This window comes from Cucurbita pepo, chromosome 12, assembly GCF_057944985.1.
Source record: "Cucurbita pepo subsp. pepo isolate OVF chromosome 12, ASM5794498v1, whole genome shotgun sequence".
Lineage (NCBI taxonomy): Eukaryota > Viridiplantae > Streptophyta > Magnoliopsida > Cucurbitales > Cucurbitaceae > Cucurbita > Cucurbita pepo.
In genome coordinates, this window is record NC_141809.1 from 7,970,075 (window position 1) to 7,996,142 (window position 26,068).

Here is a 26,068-nt window from a genome sequence, read left to right on the forward strand (position 1 = left end):
ACCTAGAGTCAGTACCTAAGGGAACTACCTCTCTTCTATCCCCAAAAGTAGGTAGGAGCGAATTCCATCTTGCACCCCACGCCCCAGCCATTCACCTAGTGTTACCCCTGAAATGGGAGACCTATTGAGTCGGCGAACTCGAGTCACTCTCACCCATGCAATTCTAAGGATAATTTTGAATAAACAGGAGTTCATGGTTAGCTCAGGATTGAGATAGAGTTACCTAGGTCATTGAATGAAAAGAAAATCCGTCTCAACAGTAAACAACATTATAAAGTGAGAGTGATTTTCTTCATGGTCCAATGTTATTCAATACTCATTGCGTAGGACGCCTCCACTCACATATCTCCGCATGTACAATTTAGTGATCACATTGTTATGTCATATACAAAAGTGGGCCGCATCCATAGTGTCCCCAAGATAAGGTACTCAGCCTTATCCCTGTACTATAGATCATTTTGACTATATACTTGAACTTGATCCACTCTTATGTTTCTACATATAGTTCAAGTAATCATACTATAGCTAGAGTATTCTTAGTTTATTGGATTTAGATTAACGATAGTAAAATACAATTTATTCAATAACAATCTTTACTGAATAAACATCAATGATAACTTTATTGAAAATAGAATATGTTTTTATTTACAAACTATGAGTTTTAGAACATAAAACCCAACAACCTGCATGATCAACATCCTCCCATAGGAAATCCTCCGATAGGAAGAATCTTATGTGCAGGTTAACCTCTAACTACTTGCGTGTTCAATGTTCTACCATAGGATGGACCCACCATGCAGAATAGTCAATCTACCACTGAGTATCACAATCCTAACCAATGTAACACCTCGCTTGATGGTATCGTACAAGAGTGGAAAGGTGAGTGGAAACTAGTTGAACGCCATACCAGCTACTATCGGTTTAGAAATCTTTCTTCTACATCCTGAGGTACTAAGGTGGCCTTCTAGGTCTCAAGGGTGGTTAGGCGGTCTTGGTAGGGACTCAAGTCTCCACTCTCATAATTCCTGACTCCTTGAGTCTTTCATGGTTCAGGGTTGTAGGTTCTCACCATTTAATCATCCCTCATGATTCCACTTTACGACAACCATGTTTATGCACTCTACGTATATATCAAATTTTGTGTCATGTGCTGACCATGGAACCCTTCACAATCTTTCACGAACTTTTTCCAAATTCTGGTGCATAACATGTGCTATCCAACTAATTCATAGAGATTATATTCTTCTTGAGACCAGAAATATATCTAAACTTCTTTAATGTCCTGATTTCTTACTCGAGTTTGTTTGCAGACATCTCCATTCATTTCAATCATCAAGGTTTTTGTTGTCGGCAAGATACACCTTAAAAAAAAATTCGGATTTGAAATTTTGAAACAATTTCTTACTTAGAGTAGAATGGAATAATGCGCCTAAATCCAAAATCCAAGATTCAATCGAGCTGTCCACAATAAGAATTATTGCAACACGTTACGTTTAGCATGTTTGGAGATTTTTTTCGGTTCTTTGATTTTCATCGTCCTTGTTTGTTTGGGCTCTTTCATTTACTTTTTCCCCTTTGATCAACACTAAGAGCATTGCCTTAAGAATCTCCAATTTAATTTTCCGTTTTCAAATACTTTCGCTGAGAACTAAATCTCAAATTTAATTAAACTTCAACTTATTAGATATTTGGGAACGGTTGTTCGCGACAACAACAGTATCCCACAACTGTAAAGAGGACATCAAAATCAGTTCTTTAATTTAATCTTCAAAATTAATTTCCACCGAACTCAGTTGACTTAAAATCATATTGAATTCATTTATATGATCCACAACAGATCTACCTTCAGACATTTGTAGATTGAAAAATCTTCGAATCAAATACACCTTGTTCATACTCAACGGTTTTTCGTACCTATTTAATAGCGCCTTCAATAGAACTTACATTATCTTCTCCTTGATAATGTGAAACGCCACATTTTTGGACAGTGTCAACCAAATAAACCCTAAGGCCTGCCGATCCTTGAGCTTTCGCTGCTCTGTGGTTATGATATTCGGTTTCACCCCAATAGAGATTCATGGAGATCTTTCTGGTACAGAAAATCTTCCATCTACATCTTCTAGAAACCAAAATTGGATCAATTGAACTTCTCAATTCCAATCTTTGAGCTTTCCATCTTCACATATGTTATAACCAAGATCAAATTTGAGTCATACATAATTATGCGTCTGTCATGTTTTCATTATGTTTTCAGGCATCTCCGCTACGAGAGAAGCATCAAGGTCTTGCATGGCCAACAAATCAGTAACTTTGCGCCAAACACCAAAATTATTGATTCCATCAAATTTTTCTACTTCAAGATTAAAACTCAAAATTCTCGATCCACATCCTGATTTAATATCAGATGATTCTGCCATTTGTAACAAGTAATCTGGATGAAAGTAGAAAAATACAATTCTTGAAAATTGATTTTCAAGAAAATAAGCACGATTGTGAGCATGTTTTGTAGTTGATGGGGTCAAAACTTTTAGAATACCCCAAATATCACAACCATGCTTTGATACCACTTGTACAAAAATGATACAACCTTCAAAGCTCTGATACCATTTGTTATGCGCCGAAATGCTACAACCACAAAACTATGATATCAATTGTTGTACCAATAGTGGAAGCAAGATCAAATGTACTCACAACACCAACTAATAAAATTTAAACAAAAAGACAAAGATTTATGTGGTTCAGAGACAAGAAATTCCCCTACATCCACGTATAGCCACCAATCACTAATAATCAAAGTGTTTACAAGTGAATACTTCACTCTCACGCTACAAAGTCTCTTACCAAAAAGTTTCTCCAAAATGTCACTCAAAATACAATGTGACACACAAACTCAATCAAATTCCGATATCCTCAATCTCCTAGACAAACCCTTTATATAGGGATAATTCATGTAGAATATGAATGTTATATATATACTAAATGAGGATTAATAACCAAAATAAATAAGATATTACTTAAAATGGTTAAAGATTAAATAACTAAATTAATATTTTTATTTAACCAAAACAGCTATACATGGGATGAGAGTTAATAACTAAATTAAATAAAAAAAAATTATGACAATTTACAACAAGTTCATAATTTGCTTAATCGATGGAGATGATTACCAATTTAACCTTAAGAGTTAACTTTTAACAACGGTAACGACCCTAATTTTCTTTAACCTAATTAGTGACGTCACTCATGTATACATAACTGATTAAGCGTAAGCTCATCATAAATAACCTTCTATTTCGTAATCATTCATAGATCCAAAACATTCTATTTCGTAAGCTCATGTGATCACTAAATTGTACATGTGGAGATATGTGAGTGGGGGCGTCCTATGCAATGAGTATTGCATAAGATCGGACCATGAAGAAAACCACTCTCACTTTATAATGTCGTTTACTGTTGAGACTGATTTTCTTTTCATTCGATAACCTAGGTAACTCGGTTTTAATCCTGAGCTAACCATAAACTCCTGTTTGTTCGGAATTATCCTTAGATTTGTATGGGTGAGAGTGGCTCTAGTTCGCCGATTCAATAGGCCTCCCATTTCAGGGGTAAGACTGGGTGAATGGCTAGGGACGTGGGGTGCAAGATGGAATTCACTCCTACCCGCTTTCACGGATAGAAGAGAGGTAGTTCCCTTAAGCACTGACTCCAAGTCTTGAACAAGGGGCCCCACCCTCTCATTGGCCTGAGAGGGATTCGGTTTACTGGTTGGACCACAAACCAATTGTTCATTAGAGGATTAGTGAGACATAAGGAACAAGAAGTAACTTTAGGGGTAAAACGGTAAATTGACCCAGCTCTAGTTACGAACAACCTGTGAAGGATCGACTTACTAATCATGGTTATATCAAATGGACAGAAATATATCTATAGTGAGGGGAGTGCAACTACTAGGCTATAGTGGAGTGTCCTAGTAGTTAACGAATGTTGGTTAAGCAGGTTAATGAGTCTAACCTGTTAATCTTGGATCATTGGAGCCCATGATCTATAGGTCCATTAGGTCCCTCTGCTAGCTCATATCGGACTAAACCTTAGAACAGTGTGACGAGTGAGTTTGAAATGTTCGAATTCAAACTAGGGAATATGCGCTACATATATACGATATATTTAACCGCATTTTTGTTTTATTTACGAATTAAACAAAAAGAGAGAATCTGAGATATTTAAATAAGTGTCGGAATTGATTATGTGTCGAAATTGATTGGGATTGGCATTTGAATTAATATTAAATATTAATTAAATAGTTAAACTAATTATTCAAATTAATTGTTGAATTAAAATGAAGAAAGTCAAAATGTTGACTTCATTTAATGGAAAAATACATGTTAGTGGAATTTTGAGGTGTCAAAATTTGGTTTAACCAAACTTGCATGCTTGCCAAATAAACCCACACATTTGAGTGGAATTTTGAGTGTCAAAATTTGGTTAACTCAAACATGCATGCTTGCCACATAATCCCAAACATTTGAGTGGAATTTTGAGTGTCAAAATTTGGTGATCTCAAATTTGCATGAACATGCAAACATGACTCTTTAAATAGAGTGATTATGATACATGGAAGGTATTCTTCTTCTTGGTGAAAAACCTTGAGAAAAACCTCTAACAAACACTCTCTTCATATATACAAAATCCCTCCCAAGTTTAGTCACTTACCGGATTCAACAATTCCGTTCTAAGGCCGGAGGATAGTGGAGAAGACACTAGAGGTAGTTCGAAACCGGTTCGTGAGGAAAAAGGAATTTGAACTATAAAAGGTTAGTATTCAAACTCATTAAGTTTTAATACTTATGAACATGCTAGTTATTTACTATAATTGATGTTCTAAAAGTGCCTAAGATCCAAATTGCTTCCGCATGTGTTATATTAACACCATCAATCGGAAAAATCTCGAACCCTAATTTTATTAGATTTGGAATTGGTTACAATAGGAAAGATCTTAAAATCTAGTTTTATTAAATTTGGAATTGTTCCAAACATAAAAGATCTTGAAAATCAAGACATGTCTTCCATCTAAATTATTGTAATTTAATTCATTTTCAATTTCTAAGATATGCTATACATGCTGGTCAATTTTGATTTTTTATAATTTAATTATGCATATGATGTATGTTTTAAATTGATTGATTAAATACATCTGGTATGTCATTTAGTTTAAAATCCCATTATAGGTTAAGCATAATCATGCATTTTAATTGTTTTTTTTTTAAATATAAATGTTATATTTGAAATTTTTTTTATTAAGTTGTTTTCTTATATAAATAAGATGATTTCTTAATTAGGATGTATTTTCCATATGCATTTGAGTATAATTGTTATGCTTGAAAATTAAATTAGGATATTTATTTCTTAAATTGAATGCATGCTATTTACCTAATACGATTATGGTTTGTTCTAATATAATTAGAATTTGAGTAATCTATTAAATTTAATTTTAAAGGGTTTAAAATGCTAGATTTTTAAGATTATTCTAGAAGGGAATTAGTTTTCAATAGGATCCTAGATCCTAAAGACAGTTTAATTCATTCATTAATCTTGTAATTAATAGTTAATTAAAGAGGAATGAATTTTAAATAAAAATTGACTACAAGGGAACTCTGTCTAAGGAAGGTTTTGGCTAGGCTGAGGTATTTAAGCTGACAGAAATGGAACACTTGTACCTCAGAACCGACTTGGGAGTTGAATTAGTCAAATTTTATTTAATTTCATTAAGCAAGCTCACGATGTGATTAGTTTTCTTTAATAGTTTAAAAACTTTGCAATTCACGTTAAAAGCAATCCAACAAACATGAGGGTTCTGAAAGGGTAGATTGAAAACTTAGATAAATGAGATTAGTCTAATTTGTCTGAGTAATAGAAAACCCTATTTCAAAATACTTAGGTGGAGGACATCGGTCAATATAAAGATATTAAGGACACATGTCAGGATATCCTACGTTCTCTATTATTGATTCACACCGTGAGATTCATGCGGGACCTCGTGGCAGCTTTTAGACCATCCCCCATGGAAGGTGTTTGCATGAGTAAATATCAACGTGAATCTTGAGAAAGTATTTATAGTAAATGAGAGAAGGAAATGTGTCAACATATCCTATGGTCTCCATTATTGGTTCATAACGTGAGATCCATGCGGGGCCTCATGGCGGCTTTTGGACCGTCCCCATACGGAAGGTGTTTGCATGGGTCAATATCAGGGTGAACTCTTGGGAATGATTAGATAGTAATTATATTTCCAAGACTTGACCTACCCTACGGCGGCACTTGTTGGTATAAAATTACAAGATCTAAAATGATGGGTTACATTTACGAATAGATCATTAAGGTTGTTAATGATGTTCTCGATTGAACTAATGGTAATTAAATATTATAGGAATAAGAGTTATTCTGATATAATGTTTGGTTGAGATTGTATCAGTTTAGTGAAGGAACACTTGACCTACCCTACGGCTGCACTTGTTCTAAATCACTAAAGTACCATAGCATTAGAAATGATTTATAGGGTTCAATTTATAAAATTGTTTGTTCTCATGCTCAAATTGAATGGATAGTTGATGGTTTCTAATTAAATAATATTTTATATTTGAACTTTGTAATTAAATAATATTTTATATATTTCAAATATAATGTTCAAGATCTCTCCATTGTTTAATTTTCACTACTGTGTTGAGAAAATTTTAATACTTGAAAAAATAATATTAGCACTATGATGGAAGTGTTTTTTTTTTTTTTTTTTTTTTGTCTTTATTTTGAAATGTTCTCAAGACCTATTGTGAATCGAATTATTCGAAGAGCACATGATTGATAAATCAAAGGTGATGAGAAAGCTTTGTTCATATTTTCTAGTTAATATGTTGGATGTCATGACTAAAAGATAAGAAAAAGACAAAAAACATATGAGATGTTTAAGTCCATAGAAGCTAAATTTAGATAATTATTTAAATGATCTCCAAATTAAGTATTATAAAATTTAAGAAAAATTTTATGACCAAAGCTATTGATAGGAAATAGTTCCTAGCTTATAGTGAAAGAAATTTTTCAAATTACTCTATGGAAAAAAAACTAAATGAAAGTAAATTTGATTTACTAGATTTTTTGTGGAGACTAGATGACACCCCTTATAGCTGATATAAGATCTACTACCAAGATTTATTTTTCATTACACTTGATATGTAATTCTTGGAAAATACTTGATGATGTAGATGTCAGAATTTAGTGCAACTTCTTTCTAGTTTGAATTAGTTATTGAATATAGGTAATCATTTAATATTGAAGAATATATTAGTTAGGGAATATATATTAGATATTTTAAATTTGAATAGTAGTATATTTTATTTTATTCACTAGATTTAGTTAGTTTATATTTTCCTTCTTGGTGGTAGGTATTAGGGTTTAGGGTTTAAGGTTTAGTTGATAGTACGAGAAGGACATCTGTCAATAGTACGAGAACATTGTGTACTAAAATTAGTTGATAGAAGGTGGAATTTATTTCCAACTCTCAACATAATACAATTTTGTAAAATTGTGATGTAAGAGGAGAAAACAATACTATATTAGATATAGTCACGTATTAAAAAAAAATTATACAGTATTATTGAACTCTTGTTACGATATGCAACCGAGATTGCATAGTGAACATGATTGCCTTCAAAATATTCTATGAGACAATTTTTGGAATTATGGAAATGTAGTAAACTTAGTTTACAACACTTCAATAATTGTAATCAAGCATATATGCTAAGACAAATATGCTCAAAATTATGCCAAGTGTAGGCTACTCCTAAAGAGAAACAAAATAGTATTTTATTTAATTCTAAATAGAAAAACATATTGGTATGACAAATGTAATTTTCTAAAGAAGTTCATAGAAGGACATACACTTATAATAAGGTGAGATATGTTAGATGAACACGACTCTCCACAATGGTATGATATTGTCCACTTTGAACATAAGCTCTCATGGCTTTGCTTTGGGCTTCCTAAAAAGGCCTCATAGCAATGGAGTTAGTATTCCTCACTTATAAACCCATGATCATTCCCTAAATTAGTCGATGTGGGACTTTCATCATAGTCCCACCATCCAACAGATAGTGTTAATTAAATAGTTCCAAGTGGAGACCTTAATAGTTAACCAAAGTTGTTAACAATTTAATTTCCCTTGAGAGTCAAGTGGATCCTAGTCATTAATTCGATAAGTCTCATCGTAGTGGGGGAATTATGAGATGATTCAATCCTACTAAAATTCAAATTGTCATGTTAGATGACCAATTTAAGGACTTATTACCCTCAAAATAGTTACGAGGGATGATGACGAAGGATAAATATTTTTAAGTCATAAAATCCAGAGATTTGTAGATATTCTTGATGAGGTTAAACTCATACGATATGAATTGACCTACAAAAGGAAAATTATGTATAGATAAGAAGATATAGATCTTCAAAACAAGACTCATGACAAAGAGTTGAACTTAATGGGAGAAAGTAGCTAGAAGTAGACTTTCTCTCCTATTGTAATTCTAGAGTCTATTATTATTCTCTAATTCATTTTTGTATATATAAGATATGTTGAATAAATATTTAGAATTCTTTTTGTGAAAAGAAATCTAAGAGGATACATCTGCACATATTATTATATGGATTTATTATTCAAATTCAAAACCAAAATATTTGCTAAAGAAGTAAAAGTTGATTTATGAAATGAATTTAACCTATAGATTTTTTAATAGAAGGTTTGATAACCTTTAACTTTAAATAAATTGTAATGAGCTTGTGAAAACAAGAAAATTACTAATTGATGAGTGGATTTTCTCAATTTTTTTTTAAATTGGAGACATATTACTCCTTATGAATTGATGTGATCTTTCACTCTACCATAAATAGATTTGGAATAATTTTGTATCTCCTAAAAATAGAAATTTAAGGATAAATGTCAATATTGACTCATATATATTATATTGACAAAATTGTCAAATATTTGATGCAAGACTTCAAAGAATGATAATATCATTGAAATATGAAGTCAGAGGAATAGTATCCTAAGTAACCTCAAATGTTGAGAGTATGATTAATTATTTTTCCTGAGTGGGAGATAATTAATGCATAGATGAGAATTAACCTTAAATATATAGTTAATTAAATTATATTAGTTAAACTAATGTATGACCTGAAAAATTAAAGTTTTCTCAAAGTATCCATGGATAATGAGAATTTTTTTATTGTGTATGGAGTTAAAGATTTGATCTTTAAGTGGTACACTAGTTACATAAATTTAGAAAATTTAGGTTAAGATCAATTTTACCTTAGATTGTGAAGTATGGTATACGGAACATTTTTTTCTTTTAAAGCAACAAAATGACTGGTATGACTATAATAATTTCTTAAACATTTGGGAGGTGTTTCACATGTGATTTAGTTTGTCACTCTCATTGTGATGATAGTGATACAAAGACTAATATTAAGGAAATTATAAAAGATCAATCTATAAAGAATGATATTGAGAGAGAAAGCATCATTGGTAATGACCAAAATGACTTTTAATGATAATTATTTTGTTTTATATAAAATGACTCTCTAGGTTTAAAGTGTTTGAGGGTCATCTAGAATGTCTAGGATTAGGAGACATGTCCCATCTTCAATAGGGCAAGTGAGAGAACATGTTGGGTATAGAGTAAGTGGGAGATTGTTGGGATTTATGCCCTAAAGCCGGGTAATTAATTTACTTTTTAACTATAATTTTTATTATTTTATTTGTAATTTAATTGTTATCCATGGTATCAAAATCCAACATTATTAATATAATCTTGAACCGTATGTGGTTGACATACAATAGAATTGTGTTCCAGTAATAACCTAAAGAGTCTATAGTATATGAATAAAGTTAGGTTCTTTATCGTGGTAACACTATTGATATGGCTCACTTTGTAATGGTTACAAATGATTTGATCCAAATTGTTCCTGTGGAGATATGTAAGTGGGAGTATACTATACAATGAGTTTGTATAAGACTGAACCAAGAAATATTTAATCTTTCTTTATAAATCCGTTAATTGAGAAGATTAATATTTCACATTATGATCATATGCGACTCAAACTTAATCCTGAGTGAGTTATGAACTCCTACATGTGGGAGCTTGTCCTTTAATTTACATGGGTGAGAGTGACTCTTTTAGCCCATTCAATATGCCTACCATTTGAGGGACATACCATACTTTGAGACAAGCCATTTTGTTGCTTTATTATAGTCATACAAGTCATTTTATGCGTATGCCTACCATAATATGCCTATAATATGCACAAGCCATTTTGTTGCTTTATTATAGTCATACAAGTCATTTTATGCGTATGCCTACCATAATATGCCTATAATATGCCTACCATTTTAAGCATGTTTAGTTTGGAACAATATTATGTTTGGCAACCTCTTGAAATTTTCTTAACAAACATGTGGGTAAAGCAAAACATGCTAAAAACAACTCAGGTTGATCGGTAAGAATAATCTCTCTTCTTTGAAACACTTTATGAGGAATAAATAATGTGGTCATAGTGCAAAAGATGTCGGAAAATGCTCGAGCCACTGGGTGTCAAATTCATACTAAAAAATTTGGTTCAAATCCTGTTCCTGGGACATTGCACTAATCGGTTTAACGGGTTCTTGCTTTCCCCCCCCCCCCCCCCCCTTTTGTACAAGTCTTATTTCTAACGATTTTAGGTTGAAAACAGTCTCTAACCAATGTAGTCCAACAGTCTCTAACCAATGTAGTCATAAATAAAAATGTTTGTGGCCCCAAAGCTAGTACTTCGTTGGGTTTGGCCAATGCCCAGTTTATTTGAGATTCAACCATTCAAAGGCTAGTGAGAGAGATATTACAACACAACCATTAATGAGCAACTTACAGAAACGATAAACAACTTTTAGTTATCAATTTATGTTTGGATTAAGAGAGGGAAATGGATCCATAACTTCTTTTAGTTCCATCCCAACTTATGCCTATTTTTCAATTTGTATTAAATAAATAAAAAGTTCCAAATCTAAAACCAAATATCATTGTCTCTCACTAGTTTTCAAACCATATACATAAAAAAGAAAAGAAAGCACAGGCTTCATGAGTACGATCAAATCGAGTTTCTTGGCTGCTACAATTTTGATGTTACTATTGTTAGCTCTTACCGTCGATGCTCAATCTAGTGCCGATGTTGTTTTTCCTTTGAAAAGATATGGTAACATAGTGTCTGGTACTGACATCACGAAGGTAAATATACAATATGAACATCAATATTATCACTAGTTAAGCTGATCAATTGTTTGATATAAGTTTTTGTTACTTGTGAAATGTAGGCTTTAGGAAATGCATGGAAGGATGCATTCACGTCCAATCGTTCTAGTGCAATTTTTATTCCGAAAGGGATATTTAAAGTAAAGCAAGGGAAGTTTGAAGGACCTTGTAATAGCCCAATTGACTTTCAATTTGGAGGAACATTGCAGACACAAAAAAGTCTTCAGGGAGATAATTGGATCACTTTTGCACGTGTTGATAGATTGACATTATCAGGTGAAGGAGTTTTTGATGGCCAAGGAAAGGCAGCTTGGAAAAGGAATGATTTGCCACAAAGCATAAATTGTGCCCAAACTCCCTGTTGTAAGTAATATGCCTTTAGCTTTCCTTCTCAATCTCATGCATCTTGTTGTTTTTGAAAGGGCTTCTTACATGTCTTCTCTAATGTTCTGACATTTACGATTTGGTAAATGTTCTTCATTTTCTAGAGGATAATCTTTAAACAATCAAGTGAAGAAGTGAATTTTTTTTGAGTTTTCAATTTTATTGGGTTCTGTTCAAATTTTTAGCTTCATTACCGACTCTCACAAAATATTATTTGATTATACAAAATGTTTAGAGTTTGAGGTTCAACTTCATCACCAATTCAACCGTTAAGAGAATAACATCACTTGATAGCAAGAACTTCCATATCAACGTCCTCAGCTGCAACAACCTCACATTCCATAATATCAATATAATGGCACCAGAAAACAGTCCAAACTCTGATGGAATACACATCGGTCCATCAAATAAGATCACAATCACAAAGTCCAAAATTGCAACTGGAGATGATTGCATTTCTCTTGGAGATGGAAGCAAACTAATTAAAGTCACCAACGTGACGTGCAGACCAGGACATGGAATAAGCATCGGAAGTCTTGGTAGATACACTAACGAAGAACTTGTTGAAGGTGTCATCGTAAAGAACTGCACGTTAATTAACACCACTAATGGTGTTAGGATCAAAACGTGGCCAGCTTCTGCGGCTAGCAGCACCGCCACCAATATGCACTTTTTGGACATTATAATGGTCAATGTTAGCAAGCCTATTCTAATAGACCAAGAGTATTGTCTATGGAATCAGTGCAATCCGCAGGTATGGATCGCATTCTCGAACCTTTCATTCATTTTTTCATTATAACTTAACAAATAAACCATTTGTTGTCTCATTTTAATTTTCAGATTCCTTCAAAAATTAAGATTAGTACAGTGAGCTTCAAGAACATTAGAGGAAGTTCTGCAACTCTGCTGGCAATCAAACTTATTTGCAGCCGTCACTTACCATGTGACGATGTAAAAGTAAGCAACATTGACCTCACTTACAATGGAATAAAAGGTCCTATTTCCTCCCAATGCACGAATGTGAAACCTATCATTTCAGGAAGACCGAACCCCAAGATATGTTCCTCTCCTTATGTTGTCCAATGGATTGTTCATTGCCATAGAACTTCAAATATAATAGACAACCTTAATTAAAAAAGAAGACCGCCTCTATCCATTTGACTCTCATTCTTTTGAGTTTCTTTTGTTGTACTTTTCGAAATAAATAAGATGGTCGACTGTTTGAAGGAGACTTTGTGTCGTGAACAACCTAATGTTTTTATTACCACCACCTTATATAATAAAATTGTTCCAAGTCTTGTTTTTTTCGTTCAAGTTTTGAATTCGAAATAAGACAACGTAATTGTAACAACCATTATTAAAAAAAAAACTAATCCATTACTCAAGAAAAGAATCTTTAACCAACCAAAATATCTAACTCCTCTTTCAATTAGTTACCCTAAACAAATCAATTACCATTAGAAATCTTTTAGACAGAATGGATGAGTTAGATTGAATCTCCTAACTACTTCCCATATTGCACAGATCCATCATTATTGTTAAAGAAGAATTAAAATTTGAGGTGACTAATCCAACAAGTCGTGTCCTTCAATCTATCTATTTCGTCAATCGTGTAATTTTGGTTGCAACTTTTGGATATGACTTGTTAAAATTTAGCTTTCAGATTAGAAAATTAAGTGACAATGATTAATATGTATTTTAGGAATTTACATTTAATATCGAATTATCTACCTATTTATCCCGACCAAGTTTAGTTATAGGAAAAATGTCCATAGTCCTAGAAAAATTAAATATCAAAAGTAGCTAAATGTTCTAGGAGTTTAATGTACCAGAACTCATCAAAATTTGCCCAAATCCATGGTAAATAAGGCCAAAAAATAACAGAAATCACAAAAGAGAGAAAATAAAAACAGAATTTGGTCTTGATCGATGATGCTATGTTTCGTGTTTTCAAGTCTTAAGATATTTGTTGTTCGTGAGTTTAGCTGGGTCGAGTTGAGATATTTTTAGACCTAACACAATTAATTGGATCATAAATTTATTCAACTCAAACAACCCTTACCACATAATTAAATCTTTTGATTTTATTGTTTAGAATAAAATCTTAAGAAAAAGAAAAAAAAAAAGGGGAACTAAGCCATTTGGAAATGGCAAATGGTGCCCCTGCTAAGATTTGGACCACGATTTCAAATTTGGATTCAGCAACTAGCAACTGATACCTTTGACGTTCCCCTTCATCTACCATGACATACCTACATTACCAACTTATCTTGAATTGCTTATAAGGGTGAAAACTATCCACACAAACCAACACCATTTTTTGTAGCATGCTTTTTCCTTACTCACATGCCTCCTAAGATGTAATCACATACCTAAAATTTGGACCTTGGGAATCCAAATTTGGCATCTAATGGCCCCCACAACTTCTTGCATCTTCAATGATATGGTCACATTAGTTACTTGTTTTGAATTGCTCCTAGGAGTGAAAACTATCTCTAAAAATCATGTTGCCTACTTTGGTGCTTCAAGCATAAGACTCAAAAGTTAAGCGTGTTTAGTTTCGAACAATATTATGTTTGGCTACCTCTTGAAATTTTCTTAACAAACATGTGGGTAAAGACAAAATATGCTGAAAACAACTCATGTTGATCGGTAAGAATAATCTCCCTGCTTAGAAACACTTCATGAGGAGTAAATAATGTGGTCATATTGCAAAAGATGTCCGAAAATGCTAGAGCCATTGGGTGTCAAATTCATACTAAAAAATTTGGTTCAAATCTTGTTCATGGAACATTACATAAATCGGTTTAAGAGGTTCTTGCTTTTTTTTTTTTTTTTTTTTCTGGAGATGTAATCCGTTTCATGCCTCCTAAGATGTACTCGGTTTCGAGAATTTTCTCGAGATGTAATTTCATTTTTGAGAGAAAGAGAGAGAGATTGGTGTGTTTGGCTCAACCGGAGAGTCTATTTACAGAGACTCTTCAAGAATTTTTGCCAAGAATATATTTACATATTTAATATTACTAGGATATAATACCTTAAACAAACTATATTTAAATATTATAAGATATCCTAATATATATTTAATTAATTTAAATCTCATTCAAATTTTAAATATATTTTTATTTAATGTATCATACATTAATTGATTTAATATTTAATTGTATCTCACACAATAAATATATTTTTCTTTTTTTATATATTTAATATATTAAATATTAATTTGAAACCTTCAAATTAAATATATTTTCTCAATTTATTTAATATATCTAATATATTCAATATTAGTTTGACATTTCAAATTAAATTTATTTTCTCCTTTATATTTAATATATCTAATATATTAAATACCAATTTCAACCCTTCAAATTTTCTTTCAAATAAATTGAACCTTTAGCGTTACTATGAGCTAGCAAGGAAACCCTATGGACCTACCGATTACAAGCTCCAATGATACAAAATTAATTAATTAAACTTTTTAATTAATCAATTTCCATTCATTAACGGTAGGTCACTCCACTATAAACCTAGAGTTGCACTCTTATGCACTGTAGGACAAGTTATGTCCATTGATATAATCATTACAAGCAAGTCGATCCTTCATGAGTTGTTCATAACTACAGCAGGGTCAAAAGTCCGTTTTACCCCTGTAATTACATTTTTCAACTTAAATACCACTGATTCTCTAATAAACAATTTGTTTATGATCCAATCATAAACCAAGTCCCTCTCGGACCAGTGAGAGGGTGGGGCCCCATTGTTCAAGTCCCGAAATAAGTACTTAAGAGAACAACTCATCTAGTTTCCTAGTATAGGAAGGAGTGAATTTCATCTCATGATATTATGTTCCAAACTCCCTATTTGGTCAAGTCCCTAAAATGGTAGGCATATTGAATCGGCCTAAAGGGCAATTCTCACCCATGTAAATTAAAGGACAAGCCCTCACAGGCAGGAGTTCATAACTCACTCAGGATTAAGATCGACTCGCACATAATCATCGTGTGAAATATTAATCTTCTCAATTAACGGAATTATAAAGAAAGATTAATCATTTCTTGGTTCAGTCTTATACAAACTCATTGTATAGGGTACCCCCACTTACATGTCTCCACATGAACGATTTGAATCAAATCATTTGTAACAATTACAAAGTGTGTCGTATCAATAGTGTTACCATGATAAGACATCCAACTTTATCCATATACTATAGACTCTTTAGGTTATTACTTGAACACGATTCTCTTGTATGTCAACCAAATACTGTTCAAGATTACATTAATAACCTTGGATTTTCATACCATGAATAACAATTAAATTATAAATAAAATAATAAAAATTATTGTTAAAAACCTAAATAATTAATTACGAGGCTTTAAGGCATAAATCCCAACAAATATGACATGTATTAAGTGACAACTATATGTACGTAGTCTAGAAAAACGCCTTAAGTCGACAATTCCTCTCTGACTTCTAAGCTCCCGAGAACCCTATCGCCACGATCGGTAGCTTCACAGACCTGAAAAAGAAATGTAAATAAGAATGAGTATAAATATATTCAGTAAGCAACATACTTATAGGCTCTTATCGCATCCATGTCATAGTAGGGAACCACCAACTTACTCTATAGGCTCTAGAGTTTCAACAATCTTGGTACACACACCTGGGCAGAAGATTTAACCTTCGTAGCGATATCCGACGTCTAAGTATGAGGCGCTACGACATATAACTTTGTACCAGGTGAGGAACATGGTGAGTGCCAGCCTGCTCGTCGTCCATGGAGGAGTGAACTGGCGAACCCGTCGCACAGGCCATGAGATCGCCCAAGGTTGGGGCGTGCTACTTTCCGATACAAGCCAGCTCGACAAGTTATTGATGGTGTTAATATAAAACATGCGGAAGCAATTTGGATCTTAGGAACTCTTAGAACATCAATTATAGTAAATAACTAGCTTGTTCATAAGTATTAAAACTCAAGGTATTTGAGTACTAACCTTTTGTAGTTCAAATTCCTTTTTCCTCACGAATCGGTTTCGAACCACCACTAGTGTCTTCTCCACTATTCTCCGGCCTTAGAATGAAATTGTGTAATCCGATGAGTGACTAAACTTGGGAGTGATTTAGTATATATGAAGAGAGAGTTTGTGAGAGTTTTTCTCAAGGTTTTTCGAAGGGAGAAGTTCCATGTACCTTGATCACTCTGTTTATAGAGTTATGTTTGCATGTTCATGTAAATTTGAGATCGCCAAATTTGACACTCAATATTCCACTCAAATGTTTGGGATTATGTGGCAAGCATGCAAGTTTGAGCTCACCAAATTTTGACACTAAAAATAACACTAAAATTTGTGGGGTTTATTTGGCAAGCATGCAAGTTTGGTTAAACCAAATTTTGACACCTCAAAATTCCATTGACTCAAACATGGATTTTTCCATTAGTGAAGACAACATTTTGACTTTCTTTATTTTAATTCGATAACTAATTTGAAATTATTATATTAAAGGATTAATTAAATTATTTAATTAATATTTATTATTAATTCAAATGCCGATCCCAATCCCAATCAATTACGACGCATATTTCATTAAAATATTTAAATCTTATTTAAATATCTCAGATTCTCTCTTTTTGTTTAATTCGTAAATAAAACAAAAATGCGGTTAAATATATCGTATATATGTAGCGTATATTCCCTAATTTGAATTCGAACACTTCGAACCCACTCGTCACCTGTTCTATGGTTTAGTCCGATATGAGCTAGCAGAGGGACCTAATGGACATATAAATCATGGACTCCAACGATCCAAGATTAACTGGTTAAATTCATTAACCTTGTTAACCAACACTCGTTAACTACTAGGACACTCCACTATAGCCTAGTAGTTGCACTCCCCTCACTATATATATATTTCTGTCCATTTGATATAACCATGATTAGTAAGTCGATCCTTCACAGGTTGTTGGTAACTAGAGCTGGGTCAATTAACCGTTTTACCCCTGAAGTTACTTCTTGTTCCTTATGTCTCATTGATCCTCTAATGAAAAATTGGTTTATGATCCAACCACCGAATCCCTCTCACGCCAATGAGAGGGTGGGGCCCCTTGTTTAAGACCTGGAGTTAGTACTTAAGGGAACTACCTCTCTTCTATCCCCAAAAGTGGGTAGGAGCGAATTCCATCTTGCACCCCACGTCCCCAGCCTATTGAGTTGGCGAACTCGAGCCACTCTCACCCATGCCAATCTAAGGATAATTTCGAATAAACAGGAGTTCAAGGTTAGCTTCGAATTAAGATCGAGTTACCTAGGTCATTGAATGAAAAGAAAATCAGTCTCAACAATAAACGACATTATAAAGTGAGAGTGATTTTCTTCATGGTCCGATCTTATGCAATACTCATTGCATAGGACGCCCCCACTCACATGTCTCCGCATGTACAATTTAGTGATCACATTGTTTATGTCATATACAAAAGTGGACCGCATCCATAGTGTCCCCAAGATAAGGTACTCAGCCTTATCCCTGTACTATAGATCATTTTGACTATATACTTGAACTTGATCCACTCTTATGTCTCTACATATAGTTCAAGTACTCATACTATAGCCAGAGTATTCTTAGTTTATTGGATTTAGATTAACGATCGTAAAATATACTTTATTCAATAACAATCTTTACTGAATAAACATCAATGATAACTTTATTGAAAATAGAATATGTTTTTATTTACAAACTATGAGTTTTAGGACATAAAACCCAACAACCCGCATGATCAACATAGGATGGACCCACATGCAGAATAGTCAATCTATCACTTTGTATCACAATCCTAACCAATGTAACACCTCGCTTGATGGTATTGTACAAGAGTGGAAAGGTGAGTGGAAACTACTTGAACGCCATACCAGCTACTATCAGTTTAGAAATCTTTCTTCTACATCCCAAGGTACTAAGGTGACCTTCTAGGTCTCAAGGGTGGTTAGGCGGTCTTGGTAGGGACTCAAGTCTCCACTCTCATAATTCCTGACTCCTTGAATCTTTCATGGTTCGGGGTTGTAGGTTCTCACCGTCTAATCATCCCTCATGATTCCACTTAACAACAACCATGTTTATACTCTGCGTATAAATTTCATATTTTGTGTCATGTGCTACTACCATGGAACCCTTCACAATCTTTCACGAACTTTTTCCAAAATTTGGTGCATAACATGTGCTATCCAACTAATCAATAGAGTTTATATTCTTCTTGAGACCAGAAATACATCTAAACTTCTTTAATGTCTTGATTTCTTATTGTAGTTTGTATGCTGTCGCAACCCCGTATTTTACTACGGACCGTGACTTACGACAACGCACAAATGCACAAAGTGATTTAAATATGAAATAAAGAAAATCCTTAAATTCCAATAAAGTTTTTGGACGACAAACAACAAAACACATGACAGTTTGGAAATAAAGTTTGAAAGTATCCAAACACAAAATAAAGACTAGATTGACGCCCCGGGACAACCCGTTCCTCTGTGACAATCCCCGTCTCCATCACGCCCGCCCTTGATCGACACCTCGCGCTCCTGAAAAAGGAAAATATAGCAAGGATGAGTATAAAAATTATACTCAGTAAGACACCTACTTGTAGGCTCTCTTCGAATCTTAACTTAACAGGGTCGGCCGGTCCGGTTCGGCTCGGCTCGGCTCACGTTTGCGGTTTGGCTCGGCTTTGCAAGGGACATGTGTTGTCGCCTCGCTGGAGCTGCGTTGCTCCAGCCAATGGTCGACGCGTGTCCGGTGCCTGTCACGCCACCCTTCGCCACTCGCCGACCGACCTCTTTTTTTTTTTTTTTTCTTTTTCTTCTCTGTCCTCTGAAATCCATAACACAGTCCCCTTTTCCGATTTTCATATCTTTCAATCTGTAGATCGGATCAATATGATTTCTTAGGCAAAATTCTAGATCAATTTCTTAGGCAAAATCTGTAGATCGGATCAATTGACTGCCCCTCGGTAGCAGTTGCTCTAACTCACTAAAGTATCGTTGCAAATTAATAATTTTTGGGTACATTACATTTGCTAAAACTGATTGGATTCAACAGGATTAAGTCAAATCACTAATAGAATTTTCTTTATATCACAGCATCACAAACTCAATAGTACAATTACTCGCTTCTGAGAAATTAAACGGCGACAATTACGCAACTTGGAAATCAAACCTAAACACAATACTGATAATTGATGATTTAAGGTTTGTTTTAACTTAGGAGTGTCCTCCAAACCCCAGCTCAAATGCAAACCGAACAGTTCAGGATGCGTATGACAGATGGATAAAGGCAAATGACAAAGCCCGAGTGTACATTCTAGCCAGCATATCTGATGTTTTGGCTAAGAAACACGATGTTATGGGTACTGCTAAAGAGATTATGGAATCTCTAAAAGGGATGTTTGGACAACCGTCCTTCTCCCTTAGACATGAAGCCATAAAATACATTTACAACTGCCGTATAAAAGTAGGGACCTCAATTAGAGAACATGTCTTGGACATGATGGTCCATTTCAATGTGGTAGAAGAAAATGAAGCTATCTTTGATGAGAAGATTCAAGTCAGTTTTATCATGATGTCTCTTCCGAAGGGCTTCTTCAAGTTCTGCACCAATGTGGTAATGAACAAAATAGAATATAACTTGACTGCTCTTCTCAATGAGCTACAGACTTATCAGTCCCTCTTAACGAACAAGGAACAAATAGGAGAAGCAAATGTTGTTATCTCAAAGAAATTACTACGAGGATCGTCCTCCAAAAATAAGTCTGGACCTTCAACTTCTAAAAGTGTTTTGATGAAGAAGAAGGGTAAAGGGAAAAATAAGATTCCTACTAACCGCAAACACAAGATTCAAAAAGAAGATAAAGGAAAATGTTTCCATTGCAACGAAAATGGGCACTGGAAGAGAAATTGCCCAAAATACCTTGCAGAGAAGAAAGTCGAAAAGACACAACAAGGTAAATATGATTTACTCGTTGTAGAAATATTTTTAGTAGAGTTTGACAACTCAACTTGGATACTAGATTCAGGGGCGACTAATCATATTTGTTCTTTTTACCAGGAAACTAGCTCCTGGAGAATGCTTGCGGACGGCGTGATAACACTTAGGGTTGGAACAGGAGAGGTTGTCTCAGCAAGATCAGTAGAAAATTTAAAGTTGTTTTTTTTGGAGATAGATTCATTATATTAGATAATGTACTTTTTGTTCCTGAAATAAAAAGAAATCTAATATCTATCTCTTGTTTATTAGAGCAATTGTATAAAGTATCTTTTGAAATCAATGAAGTGTTCATTTGCAAAAGAGGTATTCATATTTGTTCTGCAAAACTAGAAAACAAGTTATATATGTTAAAACCGAGCGAAAAAAAAGCTATTTTAAATACCGAGATGTTTAAAACAGCTGAAACTCAAAATAAACGACAAAAGATTTCTCCTAATACCTATCTTTGGCACTTAAGACTAGGCCACATTAATCTCAATAGGATTGAGAGATTGGTTAAAAGAGAACTTCTAAATGAGTTAGAAGACAACTCTTTACCTCCATGTGAGTCTTGTCTTGATGGTAAAATGACTAAACGATCGTTTTCCGAAAAAGGTTATAGAGCCAAAGAAACCTTAGAACTCGTGCATACAGATTTCTGTGGTCCAATGAATTTCAAAGCACGAGGAGGGTATGAATATTTCATCAATTTTATTGATGATTATTCAAGGTATGGCTATCTTTACCTAATGCGTCACAAGTTCGAAGCTCTTGAAAATTTTAGAGAGTATAAGACTAAGGTTGAGAATCTATTAGGTAAAACTATTAAAACACTTCGATCAGATCGAGAAGGAGAGTACATGGACTTAAGATTTCAGAACTATATGATAGAACATGGAATAAGATCTCAACTCTCAGCCCCTGGTATGCCTCAACAAAATGTTGTATCAGAAAGGAGAAATAGAACTCTGTTAGACATGGTTCGGTCTATGATGAGTTTCGCTCAATTACCCGATCCGTTTTGGGGATATGCAGTGGAGACTTCTACATACATTTTGAACATGGTTCCTACTAAGAGTGTTTCAAAAACACCTTATGAGTTATGGAAAGGGCGTAAAGGTAGTTTACGTCACTTCAGAATTTGGGATGTCCAGCACATGTGTTGTTGCAAAACCCCAAGAAATTAGAACGTCGTTCAAAATTATGTCTATTCGTAGGATACCCCAAAGAGACGAAAGGTGGTTTGTTTTATGACCCTCAAGAAAATAGAGTGTTCGTATCAACAAATGCTACATTCTTAGAGGAAGACTGTAACGACCCGAAAAAAAAAAAGAAAATAATAATAATAAGTAAATAATAATTATAAAAAAAAAAAAAAAGTTATCGACCCTCTCTCCACCTTCCCCAAATATTTCCCCAACACCTCCAACTGCAAAATGATCTGCAAAAGAAAGAAACAAAACAGAAACAAAAAAATGGTAGATTTTGGGAAGGAGAAAAATGGGAGAAAGAAACAAAAGAAAGATAGAAGATTTTGGGAGAGAAAAATTGGATCGAATGGCTTCACTCCAAGGAGATTTGATAGGAAGGAAAAGAGAGAAAACTTATGGGTAAGTTAGATCTCCTCTTCTCTTATTTTTGCACGAAATAGAAAAGTTATTTTAGATCTCTTTTTTCAATTATTTAGATTTTTGGATATCTTGTCGAAAATCAAAATTGATTGAAAAATGATTTTGTCAATTGCATGGATCATCATTTTTAGGAAAGAGAAGAAAATCATAATTGATTGATGCATGGAAAGAGAAGAAAATCATAATTGATTGATTGAAAAATGGTTTTGTCAATAAGAATGGATTGTAATTGACTTATTTGATTGGATAGTCATTTGAAAAAGAGAAGAAAACGACTTATTTGATTGGATAGTCATTTGAAAAACAGAAGAAAACATAATAGATTGAAAATGGCTTCGGTTAATAATAGTAGTTTGTAGGAAAGAGAAGAAAACAGAATAGATTGAAAATATTTTTCTGTTAATTAGAGAGTGGAAAGAGAGGAGAACAGAACTGATTGAAATTTGTTTTATAATTGCATAATCATTTATAGGAAGAAAAAAAAAATACAGAGAGAAGAGAACAAAAGGTACAACATAAGAGAAGGAAAATGGAAGATGTGAAAAATTATTATTGTTTGCATCCAAAGAATATAATATTATAACAAACCATAGTTGGATTGAATGATTCAAAGAAGCATGAAATAATATTGACATATTTTCAATTTGAGTTTTAGAAAATTTAGAAACAATGAAAACTTGGAATTCGATTTTTACTGAGACCGTTTTAGAGCTGTATTTCACATTGTTAGTTGGATTATTAATTAAAATGTGAAATACTAACAAAATGTGACGAACGGTTGGATATGAAGCGAGCTCCAGCAACCTTTGGAGCAGCTCTCGAGGAACGGGTGCTTACGTTAATTAAATTAGGGAATACTTCGGCTGAGGCCAACCAGGTAAGTGGCCTTACTATAGGATAGGCTAAAAATTGTATGAGTTACGATGATGTATGAACTATGTCGTACGATGCGGTAGATGAGTTATGATAATGTATGATGTATGACTTTGATGATGTATGAGTTATGATGATGTGTGGGTTATGATACCTGATGATGTGCTCAGTATATATATATTTTCATGAATGTCGTACTTGATATGTTTGATGCACTTTGTGGCAATATGATGAGTATGATGATTGCGTGACGTTTACCTTAATATGATGACGTTTTCCATATTGAGCATGCTATATGATGATGAGTGCCATATTGCATCATGTCGTTAGATCGACATAGGACACAACCCTAAGAGCGTGAAAATGATATTAATATAAATATCCACGAATATGTGTTACCTAGAGTAACAAAGAGATGAGACTAGAGGGTTGTGTCAGAAGAGACATTATGATGGATTTAGAGGGACCTCATGCATATTGTATGTTCATAAGCATAGGGCTACTTCCCCTAGAGATGATGAGTGCGGACTCGAACCGTATGATGAGCGCGTATGCGCACAGGTGCAAAAGCACACAGATGAGGGCGTTCATGTGGTGCATGACACTATGGGGTTCCGCTGACCTCCGGACGTCGCTACAGATTAGCTTGACCAGAGGGTCCAGGGGGTGTGCGAGCGCCCTAGGGATTCACACTCGTACGTGTGAGTCGTGTGTAGGGAAGTACTACACATCCAATTTGTCCAAGACTGGAGGCCACCCCTAAGATGATTAGAGATAGGTCCCTAAATCATGATTGCATGTGTTTGCATTTGCATGGCCCCTATAGTGGGGCCACTTACTGAGTATTCTTTGAAATACTCAGGCCGTGTGCCACATCATTTTTCAAGTAAAGGCAAGGCGCACTTGTACGGAGGACGGCGACATCGCGAGCAGAGACTGTGGCACGTGCATAGGGTAGATTCATATTTAAATTTCTAGTCTTAAGTTAGAATAGGTTGTTTTGCATTTCATTGTTTTAAATTATTTTGTATTTATTTTTGTTTTCTCTAAATTTCAGTTTTCCAGAGAAGAAGTTGTTTTAAACGTTTTTTTTGAAGTTAACGTTATCAACTATGTTCATGTAAGAGTTATATTTCTGCATTATAGATGAGCATGAGACGTTAGTAGCGACTCTGAGTATGTGGAAATTTAGGGTCGTTACAAAGACCACGTAAGAAATCATCAACCTTGCAGCAAACTAGTATTAAGTGAGATTTCTAAAGAAGCTACTGATAAAACAACAAGAGTTGTTGATTAAGCTGGTCCTTCAACAAGAGTTGTTGATGGAGCTGACACTTTTGGTCAATCACATTCTTCAAGAGTTGAGAATGCCTCGACGTAGTGGGAGGGTTATAACTCAACCCGATCGTTACTTGGGTTTGGTAGAAACTCAAGTCATCATACTTGATGTTGGCGTTGAGGATCCATTGACCTATAAACAGGCAATGAATGATGAAGATAGAGATCAGTGGATTAAAGCCATGAATCTTGAAATGGAGTCAATGTACTTCAATTCAGTCTGGGAACTTGTAGATCAACTAGATGGAGTAAAACCTATTGGTTGCAAATGATTCTATAAGAGGAAACGAGACCAAACCAATAAAGATTGTTTTTGAATAAAGTGAACTTTACTATCATTAATCTAAATCCAATAAACTAAGAACACTCTGGCTATAGTATGAATACTTGAACTATATGTAGAGACATAAGAGTGGATCAAGCATATAAAATTACAAGATCTAAAATGATGGGTTACATTTACGAATAGATCATTAAGGTTGTTAATGATGTTCTCGATTGAACTAATGGTAATTAAATATTATAGGAATAAGAGTTATTCTGATATAATGTTTGGTTGAGATTGTATCAGTTTAGTGAAGGAACACTTGACCTACCCTACGGCTGCACTTGTTCTAAATCACTAAAGTACCATAGCATTAGAAATGATTTATAGGGTTCATTTTATAAAATTGTTTGTTCTCATGCTCAAATTGAATGGATAGTTGATGGTTTGTAATTAAATAATATTTTATATTTGAACTTTGTAATTAAATAATATTTTATATATTTCAAATATAATGTTCAAGATCTCTCCATTGTTTAATTTTCACTACTGATAAGTCATGTTGAGAAAATTTTAATACTTGAAAAAATAATATTAGCACTATGATGGAAGTGTATGATTTTTTTTTTTTTTTTTTTTTTTTTTTTTTGTCTTTATTTTGAAATGTTCTCAAGACCTATTGTGAATCGAATTATTCGAAGAGCACATGATTGATGAATCAAAGGTGATGAGAAAGCTTTGTTCATATCTTCTAGTTGATATGTTGGATGTCATGACTAAAAGATAAGAAAATGACAAAAACATATGAGATAAGTCCATAGAAACTAAATTTTATTTAAATAATCTCGAAATTAAGTATTATAAAATTCAAGAAAAATTTTATGACTGAAGCTATTGATAGGAAATAGTTCCTAGCTTATAGTGAAAGAAATTTTCCAAATTACTCTATGGAAAAAAAAAACTAAATGAAAGTAAATTTGATTTACTAGATTTTTTTGTGGAGACTAGATGACACCCCTTATAGCTGATATAAGATCTACTACCAAGATTTGTTTTTCATTACACTTGATATGTAATTCTTGAAAAATACTTGATGATGTAGATGTCAGAATTTAGTGCAACTTCTTTCTAGTTTGAATTAGTTATGGAATATATGTAATCATTTAATATTTGAAGAATATATTAGTTAGGGAATATATATTAGATATTTTAAATTTGAATAGTAGTATATTTTATTTTATTCA

General features: G+C 33.6%; 1 protein-coding gene and 1 pseudogene across 1 annotated transcript; both read left to right on the plus strand.

The window, feature by feature from the left end:
* Nucleotides 1-11,153: 11,153 nt before the first annotated feature.
* LOC147789929 (polygalacturonase-like) lies at nucleotides 11,154-11,695 on the plus strand. The gene is made up of 2 exons (XM_087129410.1): nucleotides 11,154-11,300; nucleotides 11,387-11,695. The coding sequence occupies exons 1-2, from the start codon at nucleotides 11,154-11,156 to the stop codon at nucleotides 11,693-11,695; spliced, it is 456 nt and encodes a 151-aa protein (XP_086985536.1).
* Nucleotides 11,696-12,063: 368 nt separating this feature from the next.
* On the plus strand, nucleotides 12,064-12,825 carry LOC147789930 (exopolygalacturonase pseudogene; annotated as a pseudogene).
* The last annotated feature ends 13,243 nt before the right edge of the window (nucleotides 12,826-26,068 follow it).